At 33.4% G+C, this 15342-nt stretch overlaps 1 protein-coding gene across 1 annotated transcript in view; it reads right to left on the reverse strand.

Moving 5' to 3' along the window:
* LOC140055155 (uncharacterized protein C6orf118-like) overlaps nucleotides 1-13077 on the reverse strand; it is a 39711-nt gene extending 26634 nt beyond the window's left edge. The window contains exons 1-2 of the mRNA XM_072100388.1: nucleotides 13038-13077; nucleotides 3399-4093 (exon numbers count right to left, since the gene is read on the reverse strand). Coding sequence (XP_071956489.1) covers nucleotides 3399-4076 — 678 coding nt within the window. The 5' untranslated portion in view covers nucleotides 4077-4093; nucleotides 13038-13077. The remainder of the gene's footprint in view (nucleotides 1-3398; nucleotides 4094-13037) is intronic.
* Nucleotides 13078-15342: the final 2265 nt, after the last annotated feature.

Below are 15342 nucleotides of genomic sequence, written 5' to 3' on the forward strand. Positions count from 1 at the left end.
GAGCATGTCAAAAATTCCCACGCGCGCGAACATTTTTACGCACGCGGTGCACACGTAGCGTTAAAAACATATTTTTTTCGCGTGATTTATGTTTTTTCAGCCTTTTCTAGTAATGTTACCAAATTTTAAACAATTTCGACTTAAAATTACGTCATACGAGCACGTCGAATTAGATAATTTGCACGCGTATTTGGTGAAAAAGTTCAAAAATTCGTCAAAATTATGCCTATTTTTAAACAGTCATAGATTCTAAACTACATGGAGAACTTTTTTTTAATTACATATTCTGGAAGTTGATGAGTTGTAGATATCGGATCATGCATTAATATGGCTAACCGGACATTTTGACGTCATCGTATGGCCACGCGAATATAAAATATAGGATTTTTGTCTCTTTCGTCATAGCTCATCACATTTAATAGAGCGCATCTCCACTTATTCGTTGTCCATTTTCATTCCGATTTTAATATATTTTAGATCTATCAACTATCTTTTGCATGAATTAAAAATTTTTTAATTTTTTTAACGTCATCATGCCTAAAAATTTAAATTACGTTGGTCATTAATTTCATCTTTACAGTAAATTTTAATCTGTTATGCCTCGTAAGAATAAAATGTGATAATCACAATTAAAACGTTTTCAGGAAGCTATTGTATTGTAGATACAAAATCATGTGTAAATTGTGCCAATTGAATGTTGTGACGTCATCATATGGCCAGTTAAATAAAAAAAGTCGTATTTTCATCTTTTGCATTATATTTCATTACATTTAAAAGAGCGCGCATCAATATTTCACGTATTCAAATTTCTTCTACACATTAATACGTTGTTGCTGAGATAATTTCATTCAGAAATTTCTACTTTTACATTTCATTTTGAAACCGTCAAGATGTTAAAAATTACAATAAAATACGGGTCCCGTAATTTCACCTATTTTACACTGTTTGTGATATGTATACAGATTGTACTGTGTATACTATATGACACAAAATAACAGAATTCAGAAATAACAACATATCATATTCTTCAGTTCAGGTCATAATGCCTTAATATTTTTCTGTGTGCAATATTCTAACGTATGACGTGCACGTGGCGTTTGTCGAGCGGATAACTAACTCGTCAATGTGACGAGTTTCATGTCTAGTTCTTATTTCTTTCCTTCCATTTTTGTGTAGAGCGTTTCTCTAACATGTGTAAACGTAACATTTCATAACTTTGACAACATGTGGGCATTTATGTGAAGTTGTGCACCTCCTATTTTTGAATGACGTCAGAGTTGCGCAACGTGACTTAAGCGCGATTTTATGAATTTCGCGTATTTAACATAGGTCAAAAACCAAATAACATTTTGAATTGAAAATTTGCAGAAGTTTAATTTATATCGTGCGCTAACTTTCTGTGGAAAAAAAATTGCTAGTTTTACACAAATTTACGCGCGCACGCGCATTTAAATATTGAAAATGCGAAAAAACAATTTCTAATCGACTTTCTACGCGTTTCATGTCATTTTGAGCATGTCAAAAATTCCCACGCGCCCGCAATTTTTTACGCGCGCGGTGCGCACGTAGCGTTAAAAACATTGCTTTTTCGAGTGATTTATGTTTTTCCAGCCTTTTCTAGTAATTTTACAAACTTTTAAACAATTTTGACTTAAAATGACGTTATACGAGCACGTAGAATTGAACAATTTGCCCGGGTTTTTGATGAAAAAAATCAAAAATTCGTCAAAATTAAGCCTTTTTTTAAACAGTCGTAGTTTCTATACTAAACAATGAAAGTTATATTTATTACATATTCTGGAAGTTGATGAGTTGTAGATATCGGATCATGCATTAATATGGCTAACAGGACATTGTGATGTCATCGTAAGGCCACGCGAATATAAAATTTAGGATTTTTGTATCTTTCTTCATAGCTCATCACATTTAATAGAGCGCATCTCCACTTATCCGTTTTCCATTTTCACCCCGATTTTGATATTGTCTAGGTCAATCAACTATCTTTCGCATGAGTTAAAAATATTTTTATTTTTATGACGTCATCATGCCTAAAAATTTAAATTACGTGTGGCATAAATTTCATATTTACAGTAAAATTTAATCTGTTATAGCTCGTAAGAATGAAATGTGATAATCATTATTAAAACGTTTTCTGGAAGCTATTGAATTGTAGATACGAAATCATGTGAACATTTTGCTAATCGGATGTTGTAACGTCATCATATGGCCAGTTATATAAAAAAAATCGTATTTTCATCTTTTGCGTTATAATTCATTACATTTAAAAGAGCGCGCATCAATATTTCACGTATTCAAATTTCTTGTACACGCTAATATGTTGTTGCTGAGATAATTTCCTTCCGAAATTGCTACCTTCGCGTTTCATTTTGAAACCGTCAGCATGTTAAAAATTGGAATAAATAGCGGGTCCCGTATTTTCCCCTATTCTACACTGTATGTGATTGTGATATGTATACAGATTATACTGTGTATACTATATGACACAAAATAACAGAATTCAGCAATAACAACATAATCATATTGTTCAGTCCAGGTCATAATGCCATAATCTTTTTCCGTGTGCAATATTCCAACGTATGACGTGCTCGTGGCCTTTGTCGTGCGGATAACTAACTCGTCAAAGTGACGAGTTTCATGTCTAGTTATAAATAAAGCTTGAAGTGCTTACTGGATTGTTAATGTTAAAGTTGATTGAAATTAAAGCTTTATTTTTTAGTCAATTTTACAACTTTGTGGATTTTGTGTGTATACTTTTATGTCACAAGGGAGTTCCTAAAGTATTTTCAACCGCTCGGAAACATACGTAAAGGGAGTTTGATTCTTCTCTTGCCTACAATTTCGCTGGCTGGCATTATAAAACATTAATATATAACTAAAAATGATTATTCAGATAATAGTTACTGTACATAGCATAAGATAAGATACTAGTTACTGTACAACTTGACATTCTGCTCTGCATCAAGCATTATTGCTTAATATAAACCTGTTTCAAGTTAATTACAATCAATTTTAGGTGGAAGAAATGGGTTAAGGAGATGATCTTTACATTGAAGGAGGAAATAGAATTGTCTTTTTTGAAAAGGAACATTGTTAAATTGAGATAAATCATAGAGTAGGTTTGAGGAGGAGCAGTCATGACAAATAATATTATCGAAAAGGAATTCACAGAGAGGAAGACTCTATTCTAAGAGCAGTAAGAATATTCAATAGCCGGTTGGATAGGTTTACAACATATTATGTGTTATAACACACCTGATTCATTCAACTTCATTCATTATTTGTATATTTGTCACCCTTTCCTATTTTACTAAATTTAAAAACTGGGTCTTGAGAATAAAAAGTGATAACCACTTTTGTCTAGGCCTAATGTACTGTACCTCATGCAGTTTTCTTTCAAGATGCTGCACAGCTTGCCTCCCTGATAGTATGTCTTTCTCATGCATCTCAGCTTTCCTCAAAATTGTGTTATCAAATTCTCTCATTCTTTCAAACTGATCTTTCTTGGTAATAGCACCTAAGTGTGTTGTCACAAACTGCCGTTTTTCATACTTTTCTCTCCGCTCATTTTGAATCAAGGAATGTTCAGAAAACTGGGATTTTCTATGATCAAGGTTTCCGCTACTTGGTAGCATTAGGTCAGGCACCTCAAGTTCTTCAATAAACATGTTATCACTAATGTATGATGCCATAGAGTTTGGTCTTAGTCTGCTGGCAGTTGCCTTTTCTCTATATTTAGAAGGAGATTTTGATTTTTTCTTTGTTGAAATGTTTGGTAAAGGAAGACTACCAGATGTACCAACACTAAAGTCGTACAATGCCTTTGACATATTTTTCTCTTTCTCTGCCGATGTTCCTGGAGATGGAAGTTTGCTAGGTTGACGTAGTAAAAGTGCATCCTCGGAATAACTTTGCCATGGCTTGTGTGTTGCAATTTCTTTAGGTTTCTGTAAGCAATTATGATTTAAATGTCCTGAACAAATTATGTCGATGTCATTTTTCTGGGCAATACAGAAACTTTCAAGCAAATCATGAAGTTGCCTATCATTTGATGACATTATCAATAAGTTTGAACCTATAAATAAATAAAAATAAATTAATATTCAGGATTTGAGAGAATCCATTAACGCCATTTTAGTTAGTGTCTGATAAATACTGTACAAACAGGTGTCATTGTGTAATGACTTGAACAACACATTCCAACCTCAAATTTGAGGAGATTTACATATTGATTTGACACGTTTGAAGTCATCGTGAACCCGGAAATTAGTTCGACCACGTACAATTGAAATTGAATTGAAAATCTACCGATAAAATGAGAAATTTTGTTTTAAAACCCTTTATAATATCTTCCTAAGATAGAAATATGGAACAATATCGAATAGTGAAAATTATATTTCACGGTACATCTGAGATAAATCAGGTGGGTATCCAAGGCAGAGATTTGTCCCAAAGTTTTTGAACACATACGGTAAGCAGTTTGTTTTTCTCCTTCCCGGAAGGAGAAAAACAACTACCTCTACTGTGTTAATGATTAAGGTGTACAATATTTTTGAAATTAGCAAAACTACATTTTTTGGTGTAGGGGGCCCTAGGCCTATATTAATTAGCATTATTAATATTAGCATGACCGGGCTAGTAGGTCTGGTATAATGGAGATTTACAAACGATACACTTTAGCTATATAGGTAGGCAGCCTAGGCGGCGCTAATGCAGTTTCGCACCCACCCCTTAAAATTACTCTAAATCTTCATCCAACCTACTAACAAGTTGTCTACAACATCATGCAAGCATACAATTGTAAAAAAACGATAATTTGTTAATTATGACTGTTTTTAATCAATTAATATTGAGCACTCTTCAGAAATACATGATCATCGCCAGCTTAGCTTCTCGAAAATCATCACTAGGCCTGCCGATAAAAGTGTGGAGGCCTCACAGGACATTAATTGAGAGAGTAAACGGTTGTGCTCTATAGAGGACGTAGTTACTCATGTTTAAAGCATGCACGCACTAAATAATTTACATTATTTCCTAATTTCGTATTTCTAATAAAGAAATAATATACAATTGTTGTATTCATCATTTTGTGTATCATCATCATGTTATATTTTTAATTTGTTCTTTTTTAATAGTAGAATTTCACACAGGAAAGAAGATAAATATGGGAATCTGACTCTTGAAGATATAACTACTTCTTACTGACCAATTTTCATCTGTTGTAGTTTACATTATGGTCGGTGTAATTTAAAATTACCATTCCTTAACATGAACATTCTAGAATAAGATGTTTTGATTTAAGAAGCCATGTATAATTAATATAAGAACAATCAGGAACATTCAAGAAGTGCTATTAATAGAAACTGTAATCCAACAGAATAAGAAGTATAAGGAATGATCTAGAAGGTTATGAACATATTGTATATAAAGGGAAGTATGACAATTGGAAAGAAGAGAGAAGGATTTTAGTTTGAAGCATTTATTTTGAAGAAGGTTGTTGGATATTAGAGGTTGGATATTCGATTGTAAAAGTTATTGTGAAGCTGTTGTTTAAAGTGCTTAATACTGGATTGTTGAAAGTTGAAGTTGATTGAAATTAAATCTTAGTTTTTGAGTTATTTTACAACTTTGTGGATTTTGTGTGTATACTTTTATGTCACAATGGAGTTCATAAAGTATTTTCAACCGCTCGGAAACATACGTAAAGGGAGTTTGTGACAGTCGGTAGGTCATAAAAATATATGAAATGAAATAAAAAGAATTACAGTAGGCCTACTTCGTTCAGTCTTGAGCTACATTGTTAATGTTATAACACAATAAACAAGAAGCTTATGACAATTTAATTGTTTTAGTAATGTTATCACTAATGTTATATGGTTTCTTAGTTTTAAGATTTGTATAGCATATTAACATTTTTTATTTACCTATGAAAGACCTCTTTAAATACCTGGAAATAAGAAATGCAACAAAAACAGAAAGATATAATTTATTGAAATGTAATGTACAGTGATATATAATTATAATAAAAATGTGATATGAAGCATTTTCCATCTAATTTATTACTAGAATTTATTTTACTTCTGCTGAAACTCGGAATACACCATTTCATGTCTTTCCCTTTTCTTTTTGTTTATCTTCTTTTATGTTGTGTAAATCTACTATTTTTTTAACATAAAAACAAATAAAATATAACATTAAATAATGATGCAACTATTCATTTATTTATTTCAACACTATTTTACGAGGGTGGTGGTCTATCCAGCCAAAGCTGATCATTATGGACCCTCACAAAAATACAATTTGACAAGACGATAACATACAACAATTAAAAATTAAATTAAAATAAATAGAATTTCCAAAAATTAACAACATAATTAAACACAAAAACAAATTCTGTATAAAAACACAAAGAACATGTAAAAATATACTATTATATATAACATTATATATGGCTCTGATAGTAACCATAACAGCGTTCTCTATAGATCGCCAACATTCTTGATGTCCTGTGAGGCCTCTGTACATTTATCGGCCGGCCTAGTGATTATGTTCGCGAAGCTAAGCTGGCGATGTATTTCTGAAGGGTGCTCAATTATTAATTGATTAAAAATAGTTATAAATACAAAAATTTAGATTTTTTACAATTTTATGCTTGCAGAATGTTTTAGACAACTTGTGAGTACTGTAGGTTAGATAAAGTATTGAAACAATTTAGAGTAATTTTAAGGGGTGGGTACGAAACTGCATTAGCGCCGCCTAGGCTAGGCTGAGTAGTAGCCTGGACGCGATTTTTTTTCCGTACATAAGTTGGGGACCCCTCATGAAACGTCACAAAATAAACATGAATAATTCATCAGTTAAATTTGTTGTTCCGTGTGCACCCAAGCGTATAGCAACAAGTGATTACAACTGCGATACGATTCTAGGCCTATCTCCGCTGTGGTTGCGGCGAATTTCTTTGTAGCACATGTCGCCTACAATTTAAAACCATAGCCAATTGTTTATAAGTATAGAAATAAACTACATAAAAGTAAATTGTAAGAAGTAAAGGATGGCGGTAGGCTTTTTTAGGCTTATTTTAGGCTTATTTTAGAGCCTATATATAAAAAGTGTCCGTTTTTTATTTTATATGTTTGCTATGTGTTTTTTATCTATAATATTTGCCCATTGTTTATTATCTAAATTTGTGAATAAATACAATAAGATATTCATTTTCCTGTATTGTATTTAAACTTTAACATTTTCCCCATTGTATACGATTGCTGTTTTACTTAATCGCCAGTTTCAAAAATGTTTTCTAATGTATTCATAAATAGACAAATAATGTATCAGTATCAGAATATTTAGTGTGGTTGGTGAACGACAGTACTATGTAAAGAAAAATTTAAAAAGGAAAATAAATATTTCATTAACCAACGTACTATGAACCACTAAACAAAAAATCTTGCCGCAACGTATCATATTGACGCGCGCAACATAAGAAAATACTCATATATCTATTTTGCATCCCCTCACGACAGAGAACATCATTATGATGAACGTCGGTCTCCACTTGTGATGGCACACAAGGTTATTTCATTACGGCGCACTTTGCGTCGATACCTTGCGTCGATATGAAAACCAATTTCAGCTCTTAAAATATTTCCTGGGCCGATGACAGTTCGTCCCAATAGCTTACCGTGAACTAACGGAAATTTATTTTATAAATCAAAAATAATACTGTATTCAATTAATTATTATTTGACAAAAGGCTAATAGGCCTATGTAAAACGAACAATATAGGCATCACATTCTGAAAATTGTGCTCGATTGTTAACCCGTTATAATAGTATAATTCTGTTAGATTTGTTTGTGTAATGTCAATTCTATATTTAAATGGTCATTACGGTAACCTGTTTCTTCAATTTTGTTAAATTTATATTTTATTTTCTTAATGGAGACTCATGGCAGGGATATGCAAACATTTAGAAGCGGGACGTCGACAATCTGTTGAAAATTGGGAGACTGTTTCGTCTCATCCACAAGCCACCTGAGTTAGTAAAGTCCGATAACAATTCACCATCACTTAGATTTATAGAGAGTATCTCTTTTTGTATTCACCACGGGCAATGCTTGAAAACAAAAGTCAGTTTCTTTTTATTTTACTTTGATGATGAGGACAATTGTGGATGGCGGAACTGGAACTTCATTAAACATGTCTTTCTTTTTTTTAAAACCAGTTTTAATATCGTCACTAATCACATTGCAACAGTAACAAAATCGGCAACTTGTAATTTTGGAGCGAATATTTTTTTATTTCAATCTTTTTTTTGAATGGCTTATTGTCTTTGTGAACGTTGACATAATTAAATGTTATTCGGAATTATGGAAGCTGTGAAACAGATGATATGTCGCAGGTAACGATCGATTTATAACCAAAATTTGCAGAACGCTGATTCCTATCGTTCATTCTTTTTAGCTTTTTGTCAAATCATAATTTGGCCCGGGAAATATTATAAAGAGCTGGAATTAGTTTCCAGATCGACGCAAAGTGCGCATTAAGAACAAACTTGCGTGTCATGACGTGTTCAACACCGTTTCTGCTTTACGTTCATCATAATGATTCTCGATCGTAAGAAAAGATGCTGTAGTACTGGCTACAATGGGGAAAATGTAAAAGTTTTATAAACTACACAGAATATAGGAAAATAAATATTTTATTGTATTTATTCATACATTTAGACAATATGCAAATATAATAGATATCAACATACAGTATTTAAATGCAAAAAAAAAGAATATTCACGCGTATTAAGCCTAACATTTTTAAAAACAAGTGTAAAATCTATGATACGGACACTTTTTATATAGGCTCTAAAATTAGCCTAAATAGGGCTACAATTTACTTACTGTAGTTTATTTCGGATGCTAGTCAAGTCGCCCCATTGCAAAGTCGCCCCATACAAAGTCGCCCTTTACACAGTCGCCCCATCGCAAAGTGGCCCCGACACAGTCGCCCCATCGAAAAGTCGCCCCATCGCAAAGTCGCCCCATCGCAAAGTCGCCCCAACACAAAGTCGCCCCATCGCAAAGTCGCCCAAAACGTTAAAAAATAGTTTAAAAGTGCGTAAAATGTCGCAATGATACACAAAATAACACGGAACGTTATTATTAATCTATTGTCGTTGTTATACGATCTAGATTATTTTTACTTTGGTCAATGGATATTTATTATTATTATTAGGCCTATATTAATAATTGATTTTTGTTTTTATTTTACAGGTCTATGATGAGAAAGGTGTGCCTTAAAAAATGACAATTTGTAAAGATAGTTTAGGATTATAGTATTATTCAGCATAATGTCATTTACTAACACTGTAACAGTACATAATTTTTTTAATGTGAAATATTTTATAGGGAACGTAGGCTACGTCTAGTCTGTGTCTTTTATTTTATATGCAACAAATTACGTAAAACAATTTATTTATAAACATTCAGTTTACTATTAATAGTATTATACATAGTTTTACAATGAACATTGATTAAATATAAGCCTGGAAAGGCAATCCCATTATATCCATTATAAAAGTGCATCATATCACCACTATGCCGTAAATGATGACGTGCGTGTGTGTATTCGTCGTACGTCCATGTTTGTACATATTATTTCGTGCCTCTTCACTGTCTTGTTTAATTTAAAATTAAATAAACACCCGATATGAGGATATTTATTAGGCATGATAATTAGAATGTTCTAATAACCAAAAGGGTTGAAAAGAATTTTTTCAGTAAAATGATCATTGTGCTGCGCCTTCTGGTACCTGTCTCGATTGTCACAGCTGCTAGGCTACGTCTTTCTGCTGCCCGTCGGGGATTCCCCTTTTTAAAAAACATGCACACGATACTGTACGATGGTTTTTCCTTGGTCAAAATGTAGCGTTTTAATTTTAATAAAATACCTGCATGTCTAAAACGATCATATCGGCGACGACATCCTTTTTTTTTTTTTTTCATTTTGAAAAGTCATAATAAAATTAAATAACAATAGACACATAACTTGCAACTTCAATAAATGCAAAATGATCCATAAGTAGCCTATTTTTTTTTTTTTTCTTTATTCGAATTCATAAAATAACACAACATAAAAAAAAAAAATACAAAGAATGAATTCAGGGTAACACAAAAAAGTAACCAAAGGTCAAACTTATTTCCATTGTGGCCCTATAACACTTATTGTCTTACAACGCTGTTATTGTTTTAACTACTGTAAATCTACACGAAGGCCTACTACACATTTATACACTTATTATATTATCCTAAAAAATGAGCTGGTCCACGCATAGGTTGAAGAAAGCCATTCATAATTGTGGCTCTGGTAACTAGTTTTAAAATCATATTAAATTAACATTTTCGAAACTATAAATCAAGGATAATCTTTTTAGAACTTTCAAACAAGGGACTATTTTTTTAATGATTTTTAAAAAGCACATCACTCCATTAAAACCTGTAAAATAAAAATTAAAACACAAATTATGTATACTAGATGGTACGCTCGCTTCGCTCGCGTACCATCTAGTTCGTACCCACAGATGGTTCTCGAATACATAGTAATTTCAGCGTAAAAAAACTGGCGATTTCAAATGTACGTACGGCAGGACTATAAAACATTGTCGTTTACAGAAACAAATAAATAGACACAATGATTTATGTAGTCAACCAAAATTAGCACCTAGAAACTTGTCACAAATGAGTCCAAATTTGTTATTTGGACTCATTTAAACAAACCCAATTTTGTATCTATTAGAGTTTAGGGTTTTGTATCTAACATTAGAGTTGAGCGTTTGGGATGAGGATAGGTACAAAGAGGAACAATTTTTTAATATATTCTTTATATTAAATGGTTCTTTATATTTCTTTATTATCCACTCTCAGTAACGAAATATTTTTTTATCGGCCTATACATAATATACCACTAAATAGAGTAAAACATTTCCGATTTAATACTTTATTAAAACTGTCACTGTCTCATGGTCGATTGAAATAGTAAAGTACATTTAAAGACCACTAATACGTTTATATTTTTGTAATTATTAATTAATATAAACGTTGAGAAACAACTGACAGTAATAAAGTATTATATTATTATGTGTTTAATCTAAAAGTAGGGGCTACCCACACTCACAGTGATAAAGTTTATTAGTATAATTTGTTTATATTATATTTAACAGTACCAACACACTTTTGATTCAAATGGCGATCAAAAGTGGTTAATACCTATTTGCAGTATTGTATAGCATTACAATACTATTTCTGTTTATTCTCCAAGGGTCTATAAATTTACCTACTTGTGTTAAACCATGGAGGTATGCAAGTATGGTTAAACCAAATAATTTGGAATGTTCCATTCATTGCAAATCAATACATTTGTATAAACGTATATTAAATGTATCAAAATAGTATTTTTTAAAGAAAATCGGCCTGTCTTCAACATTATGATGCTGTACTCGAGCTGTTCAACCGGTTTTCAGCCATTAAAACCAGTTATCGTAGGAGGAGATAGGAAAATGCGAAGCATCCTCGTATTATTGTATGCGGGTGTTTTTCACGATGGACATGCATTAGACAGTGTATACCACGGTCGGAAAACACCCCTATTTGGGGCAAATCGTTGAACCTAAATTCTTTTTAATTGTCAATAACTAATTATCTAACTTAATTTAATTAGTAAACAGGGTTACATCAGGTGGTTAAAATCAGTACCGAAAGTACGAACCAACTTTATATACCATCGAGTAAACATTCTAGAAGTAACGCGCGATTTACCGAATTTTGCCCTTACAAAAATTTATATATAGATAATAGGATAAACATATTTATAATGTATACGACATTTAGCGCGAACAAAGTAACAACGCAATCGATATCAAACGCAACCGATATGATTAAAACTATAAAACAGCGTACTACTAGCGGCGGCGCTTCATAGTCATCATACCGAAATAAAACCGTGGGCGACTTTGCGATGGGGTGACTTTGCGATGAGGCGACTTTGCGATGGGGCAACTTTGCGATGGGGCGACTTGACTGGATCCCGTTTATTTCTAAACTTTTCTATACAGTTGGAGGGGAAAATTTCATGTTAAAATTTTGTGTAGCAATACTGTAGGTCTATTGCTAATCAAACCGATTTTTGAGTCGAGAAACATAGTTTTGTATTGTATTTTTTGCTACACAAATTTAAAAATCTGTAGCAAGAAGGTTGTTTTGTATAGCTTTTTGCTATGCTACACTGGCGAAATTATTCCCTGAGTTGGCTATGGTTTTAAATTGTAAGCATTGCATTCAATTCAATGCTCTGTGTGATGTCCTTCTTGTGCGTCCGTCACCTTGCAAATAGCGCAATGTGTTTGTTCATAAAACCATATCACATATTAACTCCATTGGCGAAAACATGTAAGCTTGTTCATAGAATAAAGTCATGTTTTTAACGATTAAAATCGAAATATTTTTTTAGAATCTGTAAATTCAAGGTGTTATCATCGATTTTGTGTGATTTTGGTAGGATTTTGTGTACACTACCATTTCGTAGGGTCTTCGCTTTCGAGGTCTTCGATCTCCGCTTTCGAGGTCTTCGCTTTCGACACACCCCACAATTTTCAAACCAAATGTGGTACTATGCAAATATATATTTGTCACCATCAACTTTCTAATTAAAAATATGTTCATAAAATGTATTTATGTGTTTTATTAGTTTTTTCACCCAGTGACTATTTGTGTACAAGGTCACAAACCCGGGGTGGGGATTCCTATGTAAACAAAGCATAGGCCTAGGCCTAGGCCTACCGGCCTAGCTGGGCTAGGCCTACTACTAGGCCTAGCCTAGGCTAGTAGGCCTAGCTAGAGAGTAGAGAGGGTATGATACATTATCAATAATATATAGTATAACCTAGTATAGCTCTACTTTATTCTTATTAATAAATAACTCTAGCCTAGGCCTACAAATAACATTTTGTTTTAAAATCACGTCATTCTTAACTTACGTGAAAAAAGTTTGTCACTTGGTTACCACCAAAGAATATATATCACAAGAATGAGTAATCCGCTATTTTCCCTGTAACAGTAATATTGTCCATGTGGTAGGGCGCCGCCATAAGTGTGGATGTATCTGGGATGTATACAACTTTTTGTGACGGTTTCACTAATCAAAGGCCAGGGGCGCAGCCAGCAAAGAATTAAAGGGGGGGTCAACCAATATGTGAGTATTTTGCGAGCGAAGCGAGCAACCATGGGCTGGGGGCCAGGGGGCCGCCAAGGGCCCCCGGTTGGGGTCCAGGGGGCGAAGCCCCCTGGAAGCTTTGGCGGTCTAGGGGAATCTAGATCATTTGAATCGGTTTACGCACAAACAAATATGACAATGTTAACACTAATAAACTGAAACAAAGAAAACAAAAAACAACATTTTTATATTCCAGGCTGCCACAGACAAACACTTTTTTTCTTGCTTGTTTGTTGATTTGTGTAGAGAGGCTGTAAACTCAGGAGGAATTATTTGAATTCCTCCCTTTTCACCAATACAAAAGTTGCATGAAATATGAACGTAGAGATGCAAAAGTTTGAAAAAAGACATTAGAATGATAGCATGGAGTGATATTATTGAGAACCGTAAGGTTATAGAGTTCATACACTGTGCAAGTCCAAGAAGCTATCTTGGCTCCGTGTGTATGTGAGACGCTTATCATACCCAGTAGGCCTACATACAATATTTTGTTTAAAAATATACCTATTTTGTTCGAATGTATAGTATAGGTGATAGCTTATACATAATTGTAATAACTAACTTCTAAATTATTATCATACATTTTACGTTAGTTACTATAACGGCGCTCTCTAGACATCGCGTGATGCATCTTTAAACATACAGTAAGTTTGGAACATTCTTCTTGGCTTGGAGACAGAATTCGCGAATGACATTCTCTGTGTTAATGTTCATGTTAAAGTGTATGTTCATGAGGCACAATCCCGAAAGCTGCTCATAAGACATGTGATTTCGCAAACAGGTTTTCGTTCTCCATAAAGTCGAAAAACTCCTCTCAGCTTCAGCAGACGTTACGGGCATAGGCCTACGCGATTAGAAGAAGTGCACGCACATTCGGGAACACATCTGGATCCGCTAATTTTACACAGTCGCTTCCATCACTGAAGCTCGGAATGAATATGTTCGTGTCTTGGCAGATCATCGTACCAAATTCAAGTTCCTTGAAGACTTCTTCAACATTACACTTCGATAGACTTGGGTGCTACGCCAAATATGTTAGAGCATGGCCTGTTATCGGCAGAAAACGGGTTTTTAACTGGGTTTGTTGATTTGGTAATACTGCTCGGTAGTAATCTTCCACAGTATCTCCAGGGTGATTTGATCTGTATTGTTGTCTCATTGGTTATCCGCCTCAAGCGGATAAGCCCTTGGAATTGTAGTGTTACTTTTTTTTTATTATTCTTCTCGATTTCCGCCGATTTTTGTGTTCAGCTTTTCTCTGCAACTTGTTAACATAACATGTTGTAACTTGGTAAACATTTAGACATTTAGCTGAAGATGTGCAGCCAAGCTTTTGGACGCTGGCAGAGCCGCGTAGCGTAAGTTACGTGCGATTTTCAGAAAATCTTAAATTGATCATAACTTCGAAAACGATAAATATTTTTTAACGTCATTTTCAGCCACGTTTGCTTCACATCAATTGCTAACTTTTTTATCGCTACCGAAAGTTGAAACATTGGAAAGTGCGCGCGTAAACGGCTTTTGAAATTTTAAAATGCTCCAAATCAATTTCTGATTAAATTAGAGCACGATTCAGGTCATTTTAAGCGTTTGAAAAATTGCCACCAGGTGCGCACATTTTTACGCGCGCACGGTGCAGGAAACACGTATGAGCATTTCTTTTGCACGATTTGTGTTTTTCAATCTTCGGTTAACAATTTTACGTTATTTTATTCACTTTTCAACTTCAAATGGCGTTCTACGAGCACGTTAAACATGACTGGTTGCGCACGTAAAATGTTAAAAAATTTTGAAAATGTTGCAAAATATGTATACTTTTAAAAATGATACAGTTCATCAGAATGCAAGGTTACCCCTATTTTTTATTTTATTTTCTTGCAGTGTATGAATCATAGGTCTGATTTATTATAGTGTTGAATGTTAAAACGTGTTTGATGGCTACATTATTTGCATATTAAATATAATTTTTGAAATTTTTATCATCAAACAAACATAAACTTTTTCAAAGAGCAAAACAATAAACATAACGTTTATCTTTTTTCTTCACATGTTAATATATAAAACTAAAA

Source organism: Antedon mediterranea, chromosome 7 (assembly GCF_964355755.1).
Source record: "Antedon mediterranea chromosome 7, ecAntMedi1.1, whole genome shotgun sequence".
NCBI lineage: Eukaryota > Metazoa > Echinodermata > Crinoidea > Comatulida > Antedonidae > Antedon > Antedon mediterranea.